The sequence below is a fragment of the Acanthochromis polyacanthus genome, chromosome 21 (genome assembly GCF_021347895.1).
Source record: "Acanthochromis polyacanthus isolate Apoly-LR-REF ecotype Palm Island chromosome 21, KAUST_Apoly_ChrSc, whole genome shotgun sequence".
In the NCBI taxonomy this organism is placed as follows: Eukaryota; Metazoa; Chordata; class Actinopteri; family Pomacentridae; genus Acanthochromis; species Acanthochromis polyacanthus.
Window position 1 is genome coordinate 7,293,957 of NC_067133.1, and position 26,010 is coordinate 7,319,966.

At 42.4% G+C, this 26,010-nt stretch overlaps 1 protein-coding gene across 1 annotated transcript; it reads left to right on the plus strand.

Annotated features, from left to right (window-relative positions):
* The first annotated feature begins 736 nt into the window (after window positions 1-736).
* On the plus strand, window positions 737-25,711 carry si:dkey-89b17.4 (zinc finger protein 646). Its single transcript, XM_022217660.2, has 5 exons — window positions 737-1,000; window positions 6,211-9,016; window positions 10,869-11,978; window positions 13,092-13,954; window positions 22,179-25,711. The coding sequence occupies exons 2-5, from the start codon at window positions 6,438-6,440 to the stop codon at window positions 22,583-22,585; spliced, it is 4,959 nt and encodes a 1,652-aa protein (XP_022073352.2). The 5' UTR covers window positions 737-1,000; window positions 6,211-6,437; the 3' UTR covers window positions 22,586-25,711.
* Window positions 25,712-26,010: the final 299 nt, after the last annotated feature.

Consider the following 26,010-nt stretch of genomic DNA (forward strand, 5'->3'; position numbering starts at 1 on the left):
GAACTGACCCACAAGATCGGACAACATGGAGAGCACTCAGGATATTTGTGTTTTTCGGTCAGCTAAACTGAAACTTTTAACCAACGTTTCTGTATCTGAACAATCAGCTACAAACCTCAGACTAATATTTTTATCTGTTTGTGGTCATTTTGTGTGATTTTGTTGTTTCTAAATGTGTCATTGCGGTCATTTCTTATCTTACTGTTGTCATTAGATGTTCTGTCATGTCTTGTGACTCTGTAGTTTGTAACATCCCAACAGATAGATAGATAGATAGATAGATAGATAGATAGATAGATAGATAGATAGATAGATAGATAGATAGATTAAACCTTTATTAATCCCACAGCGGGGAAATTTACAACAGTAAATGTGGTACAGAACCTCTCTGGTCCAGCAGCCTGTTGGCCCGCAGTGCTGTCACCATGGTAACCGGGGCCACAGCACTGTGGGAACTCTATGGTCATCGATCAGCTGATTGATAAGCGATTGATTATCTGGAGGGTGCAGCTGCCAGAGGGGCCCTGTGATTGGTCCTCGGGGTGTCCAGGTGAGTCGGCGGGCTGAAACTGATTCAATGACCTCGGAGTGTCATTTGGCCCGGCAGCAGCAGCCCGGAGCGGCTCGGTTCGGCTACAGGCCGAGCGGCAGCAGCTCCAGCGTCCGCCTGAGCTTCGCTCCGAACCGGCCTGAGCGAGCCGAGCGGTGCCGGAGCGGCGACAGTCCGCAGCTGCAGACGCAAACTGCCGCTGCGCTGAAATTTCCTTCTGCGCATGATGACGCGCCTGCCGCGCCGCGCCGCACCGCTCAGCTAGCAGCGGCAGCGGCAGGAAGTGAAGCGGCTGCTGAAGCGGCGGCAGGGGGACGGAGCCAAGAACCAAAAGTCGGTGGTAGAAGAGGCGGTGGAAGAAAATAACCATGCCTAATCCGTGAAACCAGCAAATTGTGCATCTCCACGCCGTGCATCGTTCACCTGGCGGGCGCAGAGGCCATTTGAGGGGTGAGTGTGGCGCGTTAAACGGCGGTAAACCGAGGTTTTCCGTCAAAGCGGGGCCGCGGTGTGTTTGTCGAGATCTTTGTGTAGCTCCGGGCTAGCCTGCACGGCTAGCTGCGCTGCTAACCGCTGCGAGCTGCTGCAGCGGCGACAATTTAGTGTGAAGGCAGCCTGAGTGTGTTTACTGTAAAAAATGGAGCTCGGCCTCCCGGAGGGTATGTGTGTAGGTGTGTGTTCGGTCTGTGTGTTCTCGTTGTGTTAAACTGAGTTTTGTTCCGTTCTGCCATCGCGGGGGGTTGCTAACTGACTAGCCAGACGCTAATGCTATCGGTAGCGCGGCCGTGTTTCTGCCTGTTTTCACTTTTTCTCCGCGAAGCGTTTTTTAAATAAATCAGAAAATGCCGCAATCGCTCTGCGGCTGTTTTATTTCGTGTTTTTTCGCCGAATGCTGCTCTTAGCTTCTTTGAAGCCGCGCAGCAGCTGGTGTTTGTGGGGCTAAATGGCGAGCTAACCCCGCTAGCTGGGGGAAAATGGCTCGCTGCTGAAAGCCATTTTCCGATGAAATGGGGTCTCAGTGAAAGTGGGCTGATGGCTGCAGGTCTCCTGGAGCATCATGTCGGAAACACTCCAGCCTCCTCCGGCCGGACGCCCTCCGCTCTGCTGCCCGGCCGGCCGCGCTGGGGCGTCGCTCCCCCTCTTCGAAGTGGGGGAGTCGGACGAAGGAAATGTCGGCGAGGCTCGGCGGTGAAGAAGCCCCGCTTTGTCCCGATACATTCCTGCCGAGGCTGAACCCGACCGGAGGAGACGGGCCAAGGTCAGGGAGCCCCGCCGCGGTCCACCGCCAACAATCTCACTTTAACGGGGAAAGTAAACGCAGTTCTCTAATCTGGAGTTTAATGCGGAGTTTAATAACAGGCGGGTCGTGTGTGTGTGTGAACAGAGCCGGGGTGTCTACCTCCATCCGGGCGGCCGGACACAGTGTGGCCGCCAGCAGAGCGACCTGCTCGGCTTCTTTGTGAGCGCGGAGCCGCTTAATGAAGCAGGCGCGGTTTGTTTACATGATGGACTCAGGAAGGAAAAGTTGGAAGGAAAAAGTAAAGAGACGTGATTGGCTGCAGCTCTCAGCCTGATTCAGTGTGAAGGAGATGCTTCATGTGTACAACCAGTTCACTGATGCTGGAAGTCCTGGAAATAAGCAGAAAACATGCAGCAAATAATAGACAGCAAATAATGCAAATTTTGAAATCTGCACTCAGCATTAGGAACAGAAAACCTACAGTTTCCTGGAACATTTATTTCCAGAAGCTGATGTCTTCAGAGTTCTTATTTTTAACCAATTAAAAGTGCACAAATTTGTTTACAATGGAGAACATGCAACTAATTTCATGTTTTAAGTCACAAAATTTACCCCCCCCCCCCCACAATTTTCTGTTTTGCATCATTAACCAATTATCTAAACAGTTTTTTTTTCTGTCAGTTTAGTATTTGTGTTTACTTTGACTAGTAGATAATTTTACTTTGAGCAGAAAAAAACAGCTGTACAGTTTCCTATTTGTCCTGAACAAAGCAACAGACACCATATTTTAATAATACACATTGTATAAATAATTGACTGATTAACGTACTGATTGTATACTTAATAAAATATCAGTTGTATAAAAATGGTGGTGAAGTCTTAAGCTTTCCTGATTTATTTGAACCGAAGTCCAAAAATTTGTTCGCAGTGAACGAAAAGCAGCAAATCTTTAGTTTTAATTTTTTGAAATCTGCAGCCATTTGGGTTTTTTTCCCCCCATATTTTTCACTTTTGCTGGTAAAAGGACTGAAATTAGTTATCAGTCAGGTAATTGACAGATTGTTTTAGCTCAATACTAAATGTAATTGTTTGCAAATTTGTTTTTATGCATAACTAAGCTAATAATAATAAGAATTTCATCAGTTAATCTGTGGGTTACTAAACGCTATATGTATCTTTATTATTAAAATATAGATTAAGTTATTATTGATTAAATTATGTTAAAGAGCTGGAGGGAACGTCTAAACTAATTTGACTGAAATTTCCTAACGTTCAGTGTTATGTTGTTTGAGAGAAAAGCGACAAATCTTTAGTCGCTAAAATGTGCACATATTTGACTTTTTGGCTTAAGTCAATTAAGTGAATAATTGTTTCAGCTGTGTACAGTGTATTTATATGCAAATTTGTGTGTTTAGATAATTGTAAATTAAGTAAGGCAGCAAATACAAAGTAACCTGTCCTGTTTAAGGGTTGGATTTTACATATCATTTCATCCTTACACATTTATTTTCATTAGTAGAACAGTCAGAAGCTGCTCCCACACTTCTGGTGCTTCAGCATATGAACCAACAGAGGCTAAAATCTACAGGAATCTCTCATAGAAGTGTCCTGTTTCTTGTGAAAGTTTCCATGTGTGTCTTTGTTCCAATTTTTTTTGTGAAACATTTGATTCTTATATATAAGCTGTTTGCATATAAAGGATAGACTTGAGTAAATGTCTGAAAATCCACTAAGAAACAAGAGAAAAACCCAATTCAGAACTCAACAGAAGATAAATGGATGGATAAATGATCGATGGATAGATAGATCTGCTCAGGGTTTTACTTCAGTGTCTGTCAATGTTTCCACCAGATTCTCCTCAGATTTCTCTCCGAGCTGGGAAAACTCAGACTCTGTGTAAAATGAGACAGGAGGTGATTCCTCTGAACAGGATAATTAAACCAGACTGAACAGAGGCCTCACAGGTGTTTGGGTGTTTTCCCTAAAATAGAATGTTTGTTATTTTCAGCATGAAGTGACTCAGTTTGTCTATTTTTTTCATCTCTGTCATCATTTAAAGATGTAACTTTGGAATTTGAACATGTGACGGTTGTTATTCGGTCTTACAGATTAACGGCAAAAAGAAACGATAATGACAATCATTGTTTTATGTCGTCAGTTTTAAAGCTGCTGCCGTTTTTTTTGTCTTCAGCTGAAAGTCAAGGCTCTGCTCCAATAAAAATGTCCCAAAATGTGAATCAGTTTCCTCGAATGTCTCGTTTAGTCCACAGATATTCAGTTTACTGTCATAGAAGAAAGACGCCAGAAAGTATTCACACTGAAGAAGCTGAAATCAGAGAGTTTAGACTGTTTTTTTTTAAATAATGACTCAAACTGATTGTTCGATTATCAGAATGTTTGGTGATTAATTATTGTGGGAGTAACAGTTGACATTTATTCATTAATTGCTTCACAAAACAACCTGGATTTAATCAGTGTGACTTAATGAAGCAATTAGGATCATTTTAATTATGAATTAGTCAGTGAAGTATTTTCTTGATTATTTTTCTGAGTAATAAAACTTCAGAAATGATTAAGTCTGTTATTTAATGTGAGGAATATAAGACATCAAAAGCTGCATTTCTATATTTTCACAACATGGAATCAGCAAATCTTTGGCTGATTTCCTTCAAAAACAGTGTAATCAGTTCAATGGGGATGCAAATGATTAACTCATTTAAAATTTAAGAAAAATATCTGGCAAAGCACTAAAAAGGAGCTTTTATCTGATTTGACCACATGAAACCATCGTTTTTTGACATGTTTTTCTTATTAATACAGTCCATCAAGCTTCATTTTGTGCAGCAGTGCAAGGTTGAAGCAGTTCAAATATTCAGTTGTTGATTTATGAGTTTACATAAAAAGGCAATAATAAAACAAACCTTTTCAAACACAATTACAGGGAAATAAATGAACACAAGACCAGAAAGAGATGCAAATCAACCACAGAGACAGAAACAAATGCAAAAAAGATGCAAAACGGATTTAAAATCATCTCTTTGACATAGAGAGTCAGAGATGTGAAATGTCTGTAGAGACACAAGCCAAATTAAAATGAGACGAACACAAATACATGCACAATGACAGCAGAGACACAACACAATAAAAACAAATGTGCGATATACACAAATAAAAAATGACCACAAAGGATGTGCAGAATGATGAGAAAATGATCGAAACAGTTGAACAGCGACGAACAGCGAATAGTAATTAATGTTGACAGTAATAATATAACACTAAATAAATCAAAAAATTCTCAAGAAATATTTTAAAACTTATTAGTTATAAAACCTGACAATTGAGATAAAGTAAAATGATGGACAGTAACAAATTTATTGATTAAATGCAAAAATAAAATGGAACAGATTACCCATTAATTAATGTAAAGGAAAATTTTAAAAAAAAAACTATTAATCTGCATATATTTTGATAATTCAAAAACATTTAGATTTTTTTCTGAGCAAAAATGAGAAACTTTTTCTTGATTTAAGCTCTAAAATGTGAGAGTTAGTTTATATCCTGCTTCTTAAATTAAGAAAATATTAAATGTCACTTGCATTTTCTGATGTTTTATTGATCAAATAATTAATCAGTTATCATTTCATTAAAAATAATCAGGAGAACATTTCCCATGAAAAATAATCTGATCTAATTGAAATTAAAAAAAAAAAAAAGTATTTTAACGATTTTCTGACATGTACAGAAGATAATCTGCATGTTGAAAAACAGAAGATAATCATTACTTCCGTTTCCGTCTGACGATGCTGCATTTTTGGGCCAAATACTGAAGATTAATATTTGACACTTTACTTCAACAAATATTTAACTCATTTTCATCTTTTGGACAGTTTAGATTTGTATTTTTTTTTCTTATTTTGCTTCCAGCTACTCTTGGTTGATTAATAAGGTTTTACAATGCTCTATTTATGGTTTTGTTGTTTTATTTTATCGAGGTTCATATTTTCATTTGCGTCTTTTGCTTACTTGGCTCTGTTATGAATAAATTTGCCTAAAGAATTGACCAAGACATTTGACAGCGTAAAAATAAAGATTTCACCAATAGGTAAATCCTGATAAGCGCAGAAATTAATAATGGCCACTAACTAATTTCTCTTTGTGGTTAAATAAGTAGTATCATTTAAGCAAATATTTCTTTTTATGTCTTAAAGAATTGCAATAACATTCAAGCCTTGTTCAAAATCGGGGTGAAATAAAGTTTATCAGGGCTGCAATAAGTGATTGTTTCTATCGTTTGCTGGTTTGTGAATTAATCTGTGAATGAAAATCATCATGGCAGGTTTCCAAAGAACAGTTATAAGTTGATTTTCCAAGACTTGCCACCTTGCTGTGTCAGTAATGCTCTTTTTTTTTCTGTCCACAGTGATTCCTCATTGGCTGGTGTGACCCCCACAGGCCCGCCTCCTCCCAAGGTGGGCCCTGATTGGCTGGACCTGCACTGATGGCTCTAGGGGAGTAAATGGCCACCGCTGCCGCCACCCTCAGCTGAAGAGCTAAGCCCCGCTGTGTCCTCCCCTGCCTCCCTATCATCACTGTTCATTGCTTTGTTGTGAACCGTGATTCCCTCCAACCGATTTGCTGTAGAGTACTATGGCAATGCATGATATGAGTCGTGCCAAGGGTTTCCCCTGTAAAGAATGTGATATGGTTTGCCCGAGTACTCCAAGTCTTCTAGAGCATATGAAAGCACATTATCAGCAAGAAGAGACCGGACGTTTTGAGTGTGAACAGTGTGGCCGAATCTACAAGCACGCAGCTAGCCTAGCCAATCATAAAAAGTCTCACGAAGTAGGTTCATTCCAGTGTCCCGTTTGTACACGTACGCTGCCCAACGCGGTGGCATTAAAGAACCACCTGCGGATCCATACTCTGTCCCCCAGTAGTGCCCACGCAGAGGAAGAGAACGAAGAAGTGCCTGAAGAAGCGGGCCACGACGAGAGGGAGTACGGCCTCGCCCAGGACCTCTCCGACGGGTTTGGGCGCTCCCATTTGAACAATAGTGGTATGGGACATAGTGTCCTGCAAAGCCACGACACAGACGACCACGGAAAGAAAGGCTCCCCTGAATCTGACGACGCGTGGGACAGACCATTCAAGTGTGACCAGTGTGACCGAACCTACCGGCATCACGGTAGTCTGGTGAACCACAAAAAGTGTCACCAGCAAGGAACTTTTAAGTGTTCTGTGTGTTTTAAACAATTTAGCAACCTGGCTGCCTTAAACAGCCACGAGAGAACTCATTCGAAGTTCAAGACTCCCGGGGCCTCCATGGTGAGCAGCAGCAGTAGCAGCAGCAGCCTCCATGACTCGGAGCGCAGCGCTGGCACCCAGTCGTCCCAGAGTGACGACACTGCCTCCTGTTTCTGCCACCTGTGCCAGGTAGCACTGCCAAACAAGGCAGACTTCCAAGAGCACATCTTGCTGCACAACACGGCTTCACCTTCCCTTGGCCTGCCGCGCAGCTTCCCAGGCATTATGCCTCACAATCTAAGTGCGGTACGGTCCCCGGCATACACCCCAGCCTTGGGAGACCCTCTGCCCTTGCCGCCCCTGCCCACTGAGAAGAGAGGTCCCTATGACCCCATAATGGGCCCTCCAGTGAATAACCCCATCTACACATGTGCTTATTGTGGCGCGGGACACCCAGATCTAGAGACCCTGAAAGTCCACTATCTAACCCATGATCCCCACCCGGCCTCCCACAGTCAGGACAGCTCCATCCTCAACTCGGACACTCTAAGTTCTGGATCACAAGGCTCAGTGTCTTCGCCATCTGGAGGCCGAGTGCCTCAGGCTAACTCTCCAGATGATGGTGAACGACGCTTCAAGTGTGGGGAGTGTGGCAAAAGTTACCGGCATGCAGGAAGCCTCGTCAACCACAAACGCTGTCATCAGACAGGCCACTACCAGTGCACCATCTGCTGCAAGCAGTACCCACACCTGGCGGCACTGCATAGCCACTTACGGAGCCACAAAGGGCGTCCCTCCAACCAGCCTATAAACAATGACAGTAATGACTGGCTGTCGCCAGAGCCGCTAACTCTAGACTCTCAGCAAAGCTATGTCCAGGAAGGCAGTGGTGCAACAACTCCGATCTCACTACCAGGAAATCTGGGTGATGCTGCACATTTTGTGCCAGATGGAGGCCATAGCAGTGGGTTGGACTCTCTTGAGTTCCACGACCGCTTTGATGGCAGCTCGCTGTCCCAGAGCAGCTCTGCTCACCGACAGGCCGACCGACATGTGTGTGCCGACTGTGGTGAAATGTACGGAGATGTATCTGGCATCAAGTCACATATGTGTCCCCGCCGTGGCCAACAGCAACAGCAGCCACAGCAGGGCAACATGTCCAACGGTTTTATGGGGAACATGAACTACCACAGTTCAGGTGGAACCTCGCTGCCTGCTGGGAGTTCCAGCAGCATGAAAGAAGGTAGCAGCCAGCGGCAGTACTCCCAGAGTGGAGGCAAGAGAATGGGGAGCAATGACAAAGATGATGATGACGATGGAGAAGTGTATCAGTGCTCAGTGTGTGGCAATCATTATGCTAGCCTCAGAGCCCTCAGGAGCCACCTGCGTAGCCATGCCAACAACCCAACTGGGCCAGGGCCTTCCAACCCAGAGCAGGAGTGGAGGATGATCTGCTCTACTTGTGGACAGAGCTTTTCCAGGAAGCAAGACCTGCTGAATCACCAGTTAGTCCATGGCCCCCAAAGGCCAGATGGCCAGCAACAGGGTATTGGAGGCAGTTCAGCAAATGGCAATGAGAAAATGGATGGTCGCAACCACATTTGTGTTGATTGTGGCATGTTTTTTGCTGACCGACACCACCTGATCACTCACTTGTGCCCTGGAAAGAATCGAGCCAGCTCGCTGAACAAGCCAGGCCTAAATGGAGCCAAAGGGATGTCTGGAGGAGATGGCGTGGGTGGCGGGGTTGCTGGAGGAAGCCGGGATGTTGGTGGTGATGGACGTAGGCCAATGGTTGACCAAAGTGACAAGCCCCACAAGTGCGACCAATGTGGACGAGGATACAGACACCCTTGTTCCCTCCTCAACCACAAGAAGTCCCATAAGACTGGAGTTTTCCGCTGCCTGGTGTGCCAGAAACGCTACTACAATCTGCTGGCTCTGAAGAATCACCAAAGGACCCACTTTGACCTAAAGAGGTAGGTCCTTCATTTTTAAAGTTTTGCTTCTTTTTGGACCGGTGCAAAGAGGTTAACGTGACCCTAACCCAATAACAATTACTCACCTTTTTAAGAATTGTATCTGTGTAGCTTTGTCGGTTATCCAGCTCATGGTAACTAAATGCTTCTGTGGAAGGCAGCTGGACATTTTTTTGGTTCTTGAATACATTTATCTCTCATCAAAGAGTCTCCCACACGTCCTGTATATTTGTAAGGATAAGGGACCCTCTCTCGAGGACAACAGTGTCCACATTCTGGACAGAGATTTAAATGGTTTCAGCAGTAAAAGAACCGTATATCTTAAACTGGGACATCAGTTATGTACAGAATGCGGCTTCTACAACACCACCCATCAGGTACTTATAATGCAGTCCCACGATCCCTACTCCAGTAGCTTCACCACCTTAAGTCATATGAGCTGTAGGTCCTGAATGGGCTCTGAGCCATGGGATATGGTGTATGAGAATAGATACCTAGGACTTTCACAAACAGTTTGAGCTGGAAAACTCTGTTGGATGAAGATGAAACGTCTTCAAGAACCAAAATACAGAAGTCACAGCAGACCTCTACTGAAACACTTGGGTTTAGGAAACTCGGCAAAAGTTGGAAGCTTTCCATTGCAGGCACTCAGAGCAGGTAGGAGTTGGTGTGATGATTTACAGAACCAGCCCCCTATTGGCCCTTTCAGCTTTTCTGTTTCCTTTGTACTGTAGAATCGAACTAGCCTAGCCGCGCTAGACAACCCACGGCAACGAATTTAATTCTCTGCCAGGGTGGGTCTAGTTACCATCGGAAGCCTCGAGGTTGGATGCTCCTAAAACTGGCCAACGAATCACCATGAAGTGTAGAGTCAGAAGGCGGGCGTAACGATTCTGACAGAAACAACCGGAAACAACTAGCCTAGCCGCGCTAGACAACCCACAGCAACAAATTTAATTCTCTGCCAGGGTCAACAACAAAAACGACAACAGTCGTTGAGCTCCATTAGCACCGACTCTGAATAATCTTTCTGTTAACATGTCTGTAATATACTTGAGCTTCACCCATTGACTGTATAAATAAGGCTTCACCAAACTCCCGCATCCTCCGATTTCCGGCGCTCTAGGAACTACGTCAGCCTATTCGTTGCGCTGATTGGTTGTGTACCTACCCAATTGCTGCAGAGTGATTTGAAAGACAACCTTTTAGCCCGCCTCCCTCCCTGTCGAGAGTTCCTAGACCTTTGTGTCTTCAGACCTGGGTCTAGCGCGGCTAGGCTAGAATCGAACAGGTTCAACGGTAATGTCCACTTTGAGTCAATGGCAAAAAGTTGTTAAAACTACGTATCTTCAGTTTTATATAGGAAATGGGACAATAGAGCTTTTCTGTGTTCGACTGCACGGTTCTACAAAGATTATTGCAGTTTGAACAAGCTCAAAGCAAGTCAAATTCCACAATCTTTTTCTGCAAATGAAAGTAAGCAAATAAAACATTAGGGAAATTAAATCTATTTAGTTATATTTTGTGACTAAATTTAAACTCGGATGAGCACCAGGAATTTTCTGGTAATTGTGACAAACAGCATTGTGTTATCACTTAGCATGCAGCTTGGCTGGCTTTAAATGATTCTTGGGCTCAGTGTGGCGGCTGTTGAGATTTTGTTTTAGTAAGGAATGATTTCCAGGGTTGCAGTATATCACAGTAAGATTGCACCATGGCCGTCCACTTCATTAGGAATTTGCCTGCAGCCACAACAGAAGGCTCTACAGCAGGCCAAGTTGTCAGTTGAAATGTATTAACTTCATCAGAGGTTTTCTTGTGTTTTCTTCACTTCTGCCCATCCCTGCTGCAGGCACAAGTGTGAAGAATGTGGCAAAGCCTTCAAGATCCAAAAGCAGTTGATTAACCACCTCCGTCTCCATGAGGAGCACCGGGCCAAAGGTCTTGTACGGACCGGCCCAAATGGTTCCCGCTTCCAACAGCCTGGCCCATCTCAAATGCAGACTATGAGAGGGGAGTCATCAAAGGGCCAGGTGATGGGGGTGAAATACAGCCACCAGGGCTTCAAAAAACCTTACTCTTCGGCGGGTACTTCCAGGCCTCAGAAGTTTGACCCCGCTGAAAGTGGACGGCGACCGTTTGCCTGTGAAGAATGTGGGAAGACCTACCGCCATGCAGGCAGCCTGGCCAACCACAAGAACCTTCACAAAATTGGGGAGTATCACTGCAACGTTTGCAATTCCACGTATCCTAACAGACTGGCAATGAAAAACCACCTCCGCCTCCATTTCGCCCAGAAGAAGCACAACTGCCAAGAGTGCGGCAAGGGCTTCCGCACCCAAAGGCAACTTGCCACCCACACTACAGCCGGCCTGTGCAAAGGGCCACAGGGCCCCGGAGCCCAGATGGATTTTGAGTGCGATGGCTGCTGTGAAGGCTTTGCCACGGCTGATGAACTCGCAGCTCATGACTGCCCAGCCCAGCACCTGCCTTCGTCCTCTTCCACCAACACCTCCACCAACATTAGCTTGGAGAGAAGCTCCGTGGACTTGGACTCTGATGAAAGACCCTATGCCTGTGACCTCTGCAGCTGCGCCTACAAACATGCCAGCTCCCTGCTGAACCACAAGCACACCCACAAGACGGGCAACTTCCATTGCAACTTCTGCAACAAGCCCTACACCAACTACATGGCGCTGCGTAACCACATGCGCATCCACACACAACGTAAGAAGCACATCTGTCACACATGCGGGAAAGCCTTCCGGCTTGCCAGGTTCCTCCGCAACCACCAGAAAGTCCACGAGGAGGGTGCTACACCGTTCGGCTGCCCCACCTGTGGGAAGAGTTTCCAGGGGAGATCCGGTCTGGCCAGGCACCGCTGCGGGGACAACCAGGTAGGCATGGAAGTCAGGAGGAAGGCCACTGCACCCACGGGAGAGGGCGAAGAGTGTCGGTACACGTGAGTTTTCGTCAGTTGTTTGTGATTCTTCGAAGTTGAAAAAACAAATAGTGAAGATAAATTTAGGTCTCTACATGTCTATTACAGGTATATGATCTCCAATCCGGCTTCCTTGGGACCATACGCGTGCCGGAATTCGGATTTTTCTGAAGTTTGGACAAATTGAATTAGTGGAGAGACCAGATAAGTCAACCCCATTTGCTTTCAGTCAGCATATATCACACACTTTAGTTTTTTTTTAGGCTACCTTCAATCAAACATTTCATGTTTAGAAGTACTGTTTATATGCTTTTCTTAGAAATCTCTGACACAAATTTAAATTAGCATTTTGTTTGTAGCATATTAGCAAAATTTAAAGTTTTGATGATGTGTGTTCCTTGCTCTTGTTCTGATTTTTGCTTGTAGTCTGATTTGTTTGTGTTTGCTCTGATACTGGCCAGCTATTAGACTAGAAACTGCAGTTATGTGATGGGGCTGTTGCATTTTGATGTCTGAAAGGGAAGATTAGGAAGTATTTGGAGCTAGCTGCACTGCACATGTCCAGAGGTCATCATGCCTAACAGGATTCTTTGACAGCACAGTAGCTGCTAACTAACATGGTCGAGGTTCTTTGATGGATTTCTCATCACTGCATTCAGTAATGACTCAAAGAAGGCTGAGACAGAAGGTCTTTGAAACAGTTCAGATGTGGTCAAAGCTATTTAATTTGTGCAGTGCAGGAAGCGGCAGATACCTCCCAGTTCCCTACATGAACCCCAGCTGTTTGTTCATAGTTTCTTCTCTGTCCCCTTCCCTCACCCACCCACCCACCCAGCAATCCTCTCCCCAATGACCTGTCTAGAAATCATAAAGTTAAATGGTGCACCACTTTGTAGTTGTGTTCTTTGAAAGCTTTAAGCCGGATTTCAGATCATATACCTGTATGTGCAACATCTTAGGTAATGTTTGAGTAATTCTAAAGAAAAAGTGGTAACCAGTAACTGAGATTAATTTGGCTAGAACTGTGAAACCAGGCATCCATATTCCATAACTAATCTCCTTTTTTTTCTCTTCTTTCCTCCCCTCCCTCCCCCGTTATCCTCCCCCTGTTCTTCTTTGTTGATCTCTGCACAGATGTGATCAGTGCGGCCGTTCCTACCGCCATGCCAGCTCCCTCCTCAACCACAAGAACACCCACACTGTTGGCATCTACCACTGCGCCGTGTGCCTCAAGACCTACTCCAACCTGCTCGCACTAAAGAACCATCGCCGCATTCACTCAGAGACGCGGCGCCACCGTTGCCACGACTGTGGAAAGGCCTTCCGTGTTTCCTCTCAACTCTACAACCACCGACGTGTCCACCAGAAGCAGCGGGAGCTGACCTGCCGGTCCTGCCAACGAGCATTCCCCACACAGGCTAGCTTCAGGCTACACATGGAGATCACCCACGGCCAGGCGCCACAGCCCCGCCAGCCCAGACCCCAGCAGCCCCGTCCGGGGGGCTCCCAGGAGCTGGGCTGGGGGTCTGGACTGGACCTCACCTTGATGCAAGAGCAAGGACTTGACCCCGGCAGCATGGCCAAAGCCCGTGGTCGAGGGGGCAGCAGTGAGGTTATTAAGTCCCACGTGTGCGACCAGTGTGGGCGGTCTTATCGCCACGCCAGCTCCCTGCTCAACCACAAAAACAGCCACAAAACCGGAACCTACTTCTGCAACTCTTGCCAGAAGGAGTTTCCTAACCTAATGTCCCTCAAGAACCACCGGCGTATCCACACCGAGCCCAAGCATTATCAGTGCCCTGACTGCGGGAAGTCCTTCCGGGTGTCCACGCAGCTCATCTGCCACCGTCGTATCCACACCAAGGAGAAGCCGTTCTCCTGCCAGCAGTGCGACAAGCGCTTCTCCTCCAAGTCCAACCTGAGGCACCACATGAAAGTGCACTGGAGCGGCTCGACGGCGCCCCCTCCTATGGCAATGAGTGCGCCCAACTTCCTGGGTATGCCCGGCGGCCCCTTCATATAAGCTGTGGGTGAGGGCGGTGGGAGGTGGGGGGGAGTCACATGCCAAGGTTTCTGGAGATGCCAAATCGTAGCCTAGCCTTCCTCCTCTTTGTGGTTGTCCATGTGTGGCTGTGGTGTGTGTGGAGGACGGCTGCATGACAACAGACTCTGACCACAACATGGACACTGCACACACACGCACACACACACACTAAGGACTCAAAATGGAGGACGCACACACACACACACACTCCCTCGCTCGCCGGTGTTCCCACAAGGCGCGGTGGAGTCCGGCTGCCCCACACACTGACTGACAGGCAGACTGGACTGTAGACTGATGGACTTCACTGCACCTGCCTTACAACTGCTGCATGTTGTTCAGCCGGGCTCCTCCTCGCTGGGCCCCACACAGCTGCAGAGACCGAGCCGATCCAGACTGGTTCTTTGAGCCCGGCTCATACAGACTCGCAATGGCGACTGTTGGGGCTCTGCTTGTTTTCGTTTCAGCCTCGGGAGCTGATTGGTGGGCTGCCGCAAGAGTTTCTCTGTGTCCCACCTCCATCCTGTCTCTGATGGTGTTTTCAGGAGTTCGGTGTGGATGAAATGTTCTTGTGGCCTTGTCACAGTGTTTTTAAACTGCAGTCACACAAACTGTTTTTATCACCAACATGTAGAGTCAGGGCAAATTTGTTTTTTGTATCTTCATGTTTTGGTGGGAGGCAGCAAAGACTTGTGGGAACCTTTAGGATCGAAGACTTTCGTTTCTGAGGGTCTGCTTTAAATGTGTGTGTTTGTTTGTGTGTGTGTGTGTGTGTGTGTGTGTTGCAGCACCGAGATGAGCTTCATGTTCTCGTAGCTTCCCGACTCTTCATTCTCACATGTGGACTCTGAACTGCAACGCCGACCGAGTCGCCGTTTTCTCTCGCTAAATGTTAGAAATCGGAATTTCAATTTTCTCCTGCAGCTCTTTAAAGTTTGATTTGATCAGTTTCTCAAAAGTGATTTGATGACCTGGTGTTTGCATCCAGTGTTGTTGAAGAGTCCTGTTTTTGTTGAGAAGCCAGAGCAGAGTTTGTACAGTGGAGCCCAACAGGCGACTGTTTGCTTCATGCAGAGGTTGTGTCTCATGATTCAAAGCTGGAACTGACCTGTCAGTCAGGAAGGTTTGAATCTCTTATTGAACCTTTTATTTGTTAAAATGTCCAGACTTGTTTCACCTGTCCTGTGGAACTAAAACTGTACATTAACATTCAGCAACCGGTGATGCAGCGATCATTCAGCTCTCGACTCACCTACAGTGTAAACATTAGGTCTGTATTGATCCAAAGAAAGTGTTGGCAGACTGAAAGTGTAGCGGCTCTTCAACCAAATGACCGACCAGAGAAATAATTGTAATTCATCAGTTTATCAATAGAACGTTCCTCGGAGCTCTGACCTTACCTGCAGATTATCAGCTTGAATGAATCATAAACCAACACAACAGCCGCTAGTAGCAGCAGATTAAATCACTGTAACCTGGTTATTTATATTGAGATCATGTAAACAGAGCAGCTGCACACATTTAGAGGGTTTCTAAAAATATATCTACTTATGATCCGGAACTATTGAGGAATAAAACAGACCAGTTAGCTGCTGCTTTTAGATGATCCAGATGTTGGTTGTTGAGCTGCTGATACACACACTGCTATGTGTAAAGTTTCAACTACGTTTTTTGTTTTTTTTTATTAAAATGCAGGAACACAGACAACTTCTTTGACATCAGTTTTAGTTTAATTCCCAGTAAACATTAAATGAGTCAGCTCTGACAGTCTGCATCAAGCTGGACCAGTTAAAAGTAGTGAAAACATGGAGATGTTAAGTCTGTTTCCCCTGCTGTTAAAAGTAATGGATTAATCCTGGAGGGCTGTTGCAGATGAACACAGACCGGGTTAAAGTGACTACTTAGGTTCCGGAACTTGTCCTTCTCAAGTTACAGTACATAACATGTTGAACAGGAGATAAATGGAGCTCTGGAGATGCAAGTTTAAGCAATTTTCTTATCCAGTAGTCGGCCTTTTTATCAGTCAGTAATCATGAAGTTGAGTTCGGCACACTGGATGTTGAACCATATGCCGATGACGGTGATTTTTATTCAAACACGTTTTATTTGCTATAAATCAACTTGAGTATGTGTTAGCCACTTGGCTATAGGAAAACTGTTACTATGAACGTCCACATGGTGCCCGTTGCAGCTGATCTACACGTACTGACGTGCATGACCTTCCTCTAATTTACAGGTTAACATATTTTTAATCGCTTAGATCATTGATTACGAGTTAACCATTGACATAACATTTCTAAGATGTTGTGGATTGATGTTGGAACATTTCAGTGGATCCTGAGCTTTGGTTGGGGTACTGATCAGTTTTTTTTAGAGCCGATATTAGTGATTGAAGAGAGCAATATTTGGCACTGAAAAATTAAAATCATGGTGTCAGAATGGCACAAAATGCACCAGAAAACCTTTCATCATTTGTCCCTCAGTGGTCTTGGCTGTTACTGGTTATGTGTAACCAATTAGGTTCTGGAGCTGTGCAGAACCAGCGTTTTAATTTATTTTTATTGGGAATCTGTTAAAAAACATTGAAAGGATTGAAATCGAAGGGTTCAATAAGAGATTTTGTCAGCTGCAGATCAGTTTCAGACACCTCGTTTTCAACTGTAACAGAGCAGCTGTAAAGGTTTAAAGACGAAACTGAACCCGGGAGACTTCAGGCTGTTGTCAGCAGCTTTACGTTAACAGAGTCGAGCTGAATTTAGGGAAATAATCAGCAGCTTGTCTTTTATCTACAACAGTCCGTCTGAGTCCGACTCCTGCAGGAGAATCGGGAGACGGCATCCTGCAGGTTTCGGTTCGAGCTTCGGTTCTCGGTGTCCACATGTGCGAGCGGGAGGCGAGCGGTCCTGATCTGTCTCTGACTCGACTGAAAAAATCAAAGGAGGCTGAGGAGCTGGCGGTGTAAATTGTCGGACCTGAGTTCCTGTATTGTAATCGTTGTTCTGCAGTTTCATGAGAAGGAAAAAAGACGACAGATCCTGTAGTAATGCATTTATTTATATGATTATTATTATTATTATTATTATTAACACTTGTAATGGACAGCGCTAGTCTTTAGGATGTGAGTTTAGAGCTGTGTTGATGTAAACACCCCCCTCCTCTACCCACAATGCCCGGCTCTGTGGAGCTGACAGACTCACCACACTCTATGTTGAACGGTGGAAACTTCTTGCCTTCTTTTAAAAGTGATGTTGTGACCAAGCCTTCCCATCATCCCTCTCTTCTTCCATATTTATCTTCTCGCCAAGTTTGACTGAACCCCCCCCCCCCCCCCCCCCCGGTCCTCATCAACTTTTTTATGTTCCACTTTATGGTAACCTCTTGTATTTATTGGTGTTCTTTTCCTTCTTTTATTTAATTTGGACTGTTGGAGTTTCAAACGGCGTCTGTCAGCGTTTTCAGGAGCACTGGTGCTAGTTTAAAAAAGATAAAAAGTGAAAGCCGTGCAGTGACCGTCAAGTGCTGTAGGAGTCCATGTGATCTAGAACACAGAATAACTGTACATTCTCTATTTTTATTTGCCGTTCTGTCCCTCCACCACGGTTGGTTCTCTCTGTTTGGACACTTTCCTGCCTGCATTTCAAGTAGCTTTTAGAGACGAAGAAGAAGACGATTGGTTTGGAACGACTATAACCCCGTTTTTTTTGTTTGAAGTTCTAACTTTTTGTTTCCATGCATATATATGTAATGCTTACTATACACTTTTATAAACTATGTTTTGATAATTCATTTCTTAACAGAAAAACTTGTCCATATACTATAACCCTTACTGCTGAGTACTGAAAATAAATAGCTGAAAAAACACAGCAGAGCTCGGTGTTTTCAATCTGTTCACACATTCAGGGTCTCTGCAGGGCTTCAGTTAAAAAAAAAAAAAGCCTTCAAGAAGTTAAAATATTTCCCAGCCTGCTGTACGCTGTAAGATCAGTTATTGGATGTGTTATTGGGATTTTGCTTAAAATCAAAACGGGCTGGAAAAATCGACAGCAAATTTTTTTGTCTACAAATCAAATTAGTAGATCCAGTCATTTTCTCTGATTATTTATATGGAGGATAAGAAAAGATTTAATGAGCACATTTTGATCATAAAAAAAGACTCAGTTACATGTGCATTTAGGGATTCATTTCTGTGTGTTTATAATCCTTCAGCACAGTCAGCTGAACAACAGCTGTCGACTACAGCTAGGACCGCCCAGCTCATTATCAAACACTCAGAAATGGCCTGAATTACAGTAAAATGTAGAAATTAGGATATTTATTTGAATCTGGTACAATTTTATATGAAATGTCTGAATTTATGCATTTCATTTCCACACGGTCTGTAAATTGATCTCCTTTCTAGAAGTGTCTGCTGGTCCTGATTGGTGTAAACATCGTCTCATTTTAGACCAACTATTTAAAATATTCATTAAAATTTGAGACTAGAAGAATTCTATAGCTTGAATAAGATATTTGCACATCTTTCCGAAAATTGAATAACAAAATATGATGATGAATTGTGTCGTGACAAAGTCAGAGTTTTGATACCCTGGTGAATGAAGTCCTGCTGTTTTTTATTGATCTTCAGATCTCAGTCGGGTGTTAAACTGTGTCTCGGGTCTGCACAGATTTTACAGTCATTTTGGCAAACCTGCAGAAACCCTGATATTCAACATGTTGCTGTAAACACTCAGTGGTGCAAAAAAATTCAGTCAAGCGGGAAGTTCTTGCATCACAGTGAGCCACCTGCTTTTGATGTGGATTGTGATTGGCTTATAGAAACACAAATAAACCGGTGTTTTTGTTTGTTTTTTACCAGTAACAAAAAGACAGTGAGGTACAGTCAGACCATCCTACATAGCGCTGTGTAGAATGGTCAGACTATGCAAGGCTACTCAGTCACTAGCATAGTTACGAACAATTAGCATTTTGTACCTCCCAGGAGCTGAATATAGGGCGTACATGTTTATTTAAAGTTTCTAGGCCGTGACTCGTGCTGGCAGGAAAACCAAAAACTACAGTTTAATCCAAACATTCAGGCAGAAACCCTGTTAAAGATCCGTATTATTGATGTTTTATACCGGTGTAATGATGTGAAATAGCTTCTTTCCTTTTAAAACACACGGTTTTAGCTACTTATCAGAAAGTGACCACATGCACATGAGCTGATTATGAACTGATTAAAAGATAAAAATGATCTCTGTGGTTTAATAAAACACAACTCAAACCAGAGGAAACGGATTCATCAGCAGCAGACAGTGAAAGTGAAGCACTGAAGGTTCCTGAAATAGGAAGTAAATTCAGCCGTCAGCCTCCACAGATTGATGCTGAACATTTTCATTGCTTAGCGGAAGAAGAACAGAACAGTAAAATTAAATATTTCATGAATGAAACATTAGAGGGTTATTACTCACATCCTCGGTTTAACCAGTTACCTTTTCCACTAGTTTTAGCTTACTCTTGGTAGCTGTTTACTGGTCGCTAACTACAAGTATTTGGACAGCAAACAAGTGAGCAAGCTAACGGACTAATGGACCAACAAGCTATTGGGCTTATAAGCTAAAGCTCTAACTCCTGGACAGGCTAACAAGTTAATAAGCTAAGAGACTATTAACAGACTAACAATCGAACAAGCTAACTGACTTACGAGCTAAAGGACTAAGAGGCTCTCAGATTAAGAGTATCAGGGTAACCTGCTATCAAGTTAACGGTCAAACTGAGAGGCTAACAAGCTAATGGACTAACATGCTAATAGTAGAAGGACTGAGCGATGATGATGATCTTCAGCTTCAAACTGGAGACTGACAGCTAAATTTGCTTCATATTTCAGGAATGTTTTGTTGGTTTCTGGGCTTCAACCTTCAACATCAAGCAGCTAGAAAACATATTTGGGTTTTAAAATGCTTCTCTGTCTCTGCAACAGGAAACAAAGGGAAAATTAATTCCTTCCATTCGTTTACTTAACACTAAATAAATTCTCATGAACATCACAACACAGACTTATTTCATCTAAAGACAAGATTTGAAGCTTTAAGTTAATGTGAATCAACCACCTTTATGGATATTTATTTATAGAGATGAAAATGTCCATTTTTGATTAAATTAAAAACAAGTGGAGAAACTACATGAGACTGGGCTCAAAACATCACCAGCTGATCTCTTACAATCAGATATTTTTGTTTGTTTCACAAAATTTATGACTGTGTAACTACAATGTCATTAAATAGTTTACATTAATTTACAGAAATCTGAATATTAAGCTTCAAAATTAGTTTAATAATCATGCTACAAAGGTAAATAGGTTTTTTTACTGTTTTTTTTTTTTTTTTACTGTGAATGAATTCAGAAAACAGACAGGAATAAAACGATAGAGCAGGAAGAAAACTCATTTTAACCAAACACCCTTTAAAGATGTGAATAATTATCTACAGGCACAAACAGACAAACTGGTAAAATCAGCACTTTCACGTGTGTTTTGGATGTTTTCTCTCCACAAGTCAGTCGACTTGTGGAAGCAAAAGATCCCAAACTCTCAAATCGATCAGTGCATGAAACAAGGTGTTTTTGTCAGCTGTGTGTCGATGTAATGAACAGAACCAGAAGAGGAACTGGACTATATTTCTGTCCTACTGTCACATAATGTACCTGTTTTAAATGTGGACAGTAAAAATTCTAACAGTCAATACATCTGTCGCAGTCTTTTTCTGTTCAAAACATTTTTGTTCTCTTTTTCACTGTATGGAACAAAACAACTGAGACCTTTGAGTTTTTCCGATCATCAGGTTTGTCAGGAACATGCATTCAGGTTCTCTGTAGCATCTGGAATAAAAAGGAAATATAATGTTCATGTGAAGCAGGTCAGAATCTAAAAGTTTATATATATTTGAATGTTTCTGTTGACACATTTATGAAGCAGCTGTATGTGAATATACAGAAGAACAGGAGCTAGTTATCTCACCTGTTCTTGCTTCCCTTGTTTTCATCTTCTAGAAGTTTACCTGTCATGATTCTCTCCAAGTCTCAGCAGGAAGCTCAGACATCAGGTGTAGGTTCTTCAATTCGGACTGATGGGGATATCAGATATTTATTATTAAACCCTTTATTGCCTTCATACAGATGTTTTATTTTTTATTAAGCCCATATCCTCAAGGATGGAGGTGAAGATGGTGAGGAGACACTCAGGATTATAATTTCTGGATGAGTGATGTCAGAAACCAACTTCTCTTCTGTCAAACCTTCATTCTTCAAAATTGGGAACATCAGAGAACAGTCTGACGACTTGAGACAAGTCAGTGAATCAAGTTAAGGAATGTTAATAACTGACCAGTCGCTGTTTCTGTGCTTGAGTTTCAGTCTACACACAATAATTCAATTTAAAGGCTCAGAGAACAGTTTATTTTAAAAAGTAACGGAAGAACCATTCCAACACGGTTAAATCCTGAATCAGATGGCTGACAAAGAACTATGTTGAAGGTGGTTCCACAACTCTTTGATGCGCAGTGTGAGTCAACAGATAACCATTTTCCATTGGATTTGGCTTACTTTTGAACCTCTTTCTGTTATTTTCCTTTTTTGATGTTCGTCTGAGGCATCTTAGGTTGTTCCTGCTACCGTGTTCTATGTGCAACTAAAAAGGTTTTTTCTGTGACATAACCGTGAAGAAACACTTGGTGCCTTCTGGCATGTTTATTTTCTTAAGAGTAGTCTCCATATTTTGTTGCTTTGTGACGGTTCTGACTAATTGTATCTTAAATGCAGGACTGTAAAGGTAATTAGCATGAAATGTATTTAGTTAATGTGACAAAAACTTCACAGTTAACGTGATGTCAGTCTGAACTTTGGATACTTTCTCTTCTCCTTCATCCATCCGTTCACTACAAGAAACAAGAACCTCTGAACAGCAACCTACACACTGAAAATAGAAAGTTCTGGTGAAGTTTGATTCTTTTGGTGAGTTTTCTATTTCAGTGACAGTTCTCACCTCCCAAATGTTCCACCAAAACTGTTTCCCATGAATGTTGCTGCGTCCTTCAATTAACACCGCCCAGTATCAGTTTAAACGACTCAAACAGTCCAGAGATGATGAGGTGCAGTCAGGCCATTCTACAGAGTCTAACCTGAACCTGATGTTTGTCTCCTCTCAGATCTAGTTTCCAGCCGCTCCAAGAAGTTCGTCTGTGGTCAGTGTGGTCGGTCTTATCGCCACGCCAGCTCCCTGCTCAACCACAAGAACAGCCACAAGACCGGAACCTACTTCTGCACCTCCTGCCAGAAGGAGTTTCCTAACCTAATGTCCTTCAAGAACCACCGGCGTATCCACACCGAGCCCAAGCGCTACCAGTGCCCCGACTGTGGGAAGTCCTTCCGGGTGTCAACGGCGCTCATCTGCCACCGTCGTATCCACACCAAGGAGAAGCCGTTCTCCTGCCAGCAGTGTGACAAGCACTTCTCCTCCAAGTCCAACCTGAGGCACCACATGAAGGTTCACTGGAGGAGCCCAACGTCGTCCAGAGGCTCCGCTTTCCTCAGCGTCCCGTCCAGACCTTTCTGAACCAGCAGCAGTTTAGTGAAAATGAAATCCACTTAACAGACTGGATCCAGCTGTCAGCTCTAAAATATGCAGGAAAACTCCTTAATTTAACATTTTTAACCAGCCTCTCCTGCAAAATCTGACTAAATTCAGTACGAACATGTAAATATTTCTAACAAAACACAACCTGAATTTCAGCATCTGAAATCCAAATCAGGTTTAAGTTGAATTTCTTTGATTTTAAGAATCTGGATCGACATCAGACATTCAGGTTTGACCTGGTTAGCTTAGCTTAGCTTAGCTTACCTTAGCCTGGCTCTATCCACAGCTCATTGATCAGCATGTTGTAGCTTGTTTGTACAGAAACCAAAGTGTTAGAAGAGGCAGAATGTGTTTAATTTTCATGTATCTTGAACTCAGTATGTTAAAGAATCAAACATCTTAATATTAGTAATGGTTTAAAATGTCGACAGCGTTTAACTTCACTTCAGCTCTTCGGTTTATTATCAGGTTGACGTCTTTTACGACCAAATCGCTCAAACCTGTGACGATGTCTCATCCTCTGAACTTCTGAACAAGCTGAAGCTCTTCTGTTTCTCAAAGTGAAACTTTATTCCAGTTACTGATCAGAGTTTCTCAGCTTCGTTTTTATCTGATGATATTAAAAGATTCTGTTTGTGTTTGCTTCACCTCCAGAGATGGACAGTAAACAATATGACGATGAATAGTGTTGATCTGGTGGTTTACAGACTTCTGGACAGCTGGATGATGAGTCTTGTATTGTTTTCTTTAGCTCTGAGTGTTTTTCTACTGCGGAGGATAACAACTGGATCGTGTTCCTCCGTCTGCTGACTCAGATCTGCTTCTGGGAGTTTCTATGTCTGCAGATACTAAATCCTGCTGTCCTTTACATGTTGAACTCTGAGGGAGAGTCAAAGTCAAATCTGGATCATAGAAGTGCATCGAAACACAAATGTCCTCTGGTGTCACCACCGTTAAACTTCATGTCAGACCATCAGTTCTTCACTTTAATTTTATTTTGTGACTTTAGTCTTGTTTTCACTCACTGTTTAGTTTAGTTTGGTTTAGTTTAGTTTTCACTATATCAAACTTGCTGTTACCTGGAAAGCAGAACTGGTGACAACAGAGAACATTTGGACTCTTGGCATTTGGTTCTGACATTCTCTGGTCTTTTGTAGACGATAAATCTTCTCTGCATGATGAAAGCTGACAGTGAAGATCCTTGTTTTGGTCAGAAGTGGAGATAAACTTGTTCTCCTGGATCATCTGAAAGCTTCACACAGTTTAAAGATATGAACCAACCCAAGACAAACCTGCTGGTTCACACAAATGTTCATATCTTCTGACTCTGTTTCTGTTGTCACATGTAGTTAGAGGGTTGATGATCAGTAGAACACTAGAAGTGAAGATAGTTCCTCTGCTGACCTCGTGTTTGGTCGAAGGTGATGCGTCAGGGCGGGTTGTGGCAGCCATTTTGGATCCCTTCCTCAATCTAAATTTCTGCATTTACTATATAACATAAATTCATAGACGTGTTCTCGTGTTTACAGCTCAAATTTACAAGGAAACAGCTCTCACTATGAGAAATAAGTCACAAGAAGAAGAATCATGTTGTTCTCATATTTTATTGTTATAATTCTCAGATGTTTTCTCCGAATTTTACAATCAGAGCCTTTAAACAGGACAAACTGAAGATGTTCTGAGATATTCTTCTTCCTGGTCTGAGATACAGACTTGATCTTTATTACAAAGACAACAAGAAAATGCTCATATTAAATCCATATTTGGGAACTAGGAAATTAGTTTTGCTCTATAATGAGAAAGTTCATGTAATTAAGTCATAACTTTGAGATAATCCGTTTCTGTGAAATTGCTATGAGATTATCTGATTTCAACAAGATATTTGCTCATAATTACCTCAAGTTTATTACTTTCATGTTTTCTCTTAATGATGAGAAGTTAAATCACATTGTCCTGAAATCTGAATCATATAACGAAACACTAAACATCATAATTATGAGAAAACATTATAATACTGTATTTATTCATTACAACAAATTCTCATAATTTTCATCACGAGAAAAGTCAGAAGTACGGTAAATATTTTCATACAAAATTTTTATCTAGCAATTATGAGAATGATCTCATAGCTGTGTTTTCTGATAATTCTGTGATGTTTTCTCTGAATTGTAGATTTAAACTTTTAGGGGACAAGAAACTGAAGAAGTTTTAAAGATGAGAAAACTTGAGATTTGGTCGTTATTATGATAAAACAAGAAAACTCTCACAAAAAACCCCATATCTGGTTCTTATGACCTTTTTTTCACTGTTTTGAGAGACACTTTGTAATCCTAAAATGAAGTCAGAGCTTCTCGGATAATTATGAGATTTTTTGTTTTAATATTTGTCTCATAATTATGTGAATTAAGAGAAACCAAAAACTGCACAATGATGTTAATGTTTTCTATTAAGTCACATTTTAGTAAAAATTGGAGTATTACGAAATCATTCTCAAACAGTATTTATTATGATAGTTTCTTCTAATTTTTTATCAAATGAGGAAATCAGAATTCTAATAAGACTATATATCCTCATATAATCATGAGATCTGCAGGTTAAGACTGAATATCAGGAGCATCATCAGTTATAATGAAATATTCTGAGAAAAAACTCAGATTTCTGCGCTCAAAGTTGTAAGTTTATTGTGTAAATAAATTTAACAGATGTCAGCGACACACCTGTCATTTTGATTCACCTCAATTATTTAACCAGTGATTAGTTTTTCTGTAAATCTGTGACTTTCATCTAAGACACTTTCTGAGAGAAAAATCACTCAAATATTCACTAATGCTGTGTTTAGATTTTTTACTTCAACAGTTTTGATGCCTAAATAGTCTTCATTTAAACTAAAAAAAAGTTTAAAATGAAAAATGATTGAATTAGTTCTGATTTATCAGCCTCAATGTGCTCATAATGATCTTTTTTAAAAAATCTAGGGATGCAAAATGGCGCAGCAGAGAGTCTTGGTGTTTGATGTATCGTCGCTGTTCGTCTGTGACAGTTTTAATATACAAACTCCTTTATACTCACCTGATATCAGTAAAAGTGCAGATAAATGCTTTGAAATGTGTCTTTTTTTATTTCCAGGTTCTAATCAAAATATTAAGTGTTTACTTCCTCATTATTTGGATTTTTTTCAACATTACTTGCATTTAAACCATGTTTGTTTGTTAGGTTTTTGGTACAGTTTGGTTGAAATTCTGAAGTATTAAGACAGAAAAGTGTAAAATGAAAACGTTAAATAAATACGCAGCAAAATTACTGAATTTCATCTCAGGATTTTAAAATACAGGAATAAAAATAAAACTTTAGAGACATGTTATAGATTTAAAAATCTGTTTAAGACATTTTAAGAGAGTTTGTGC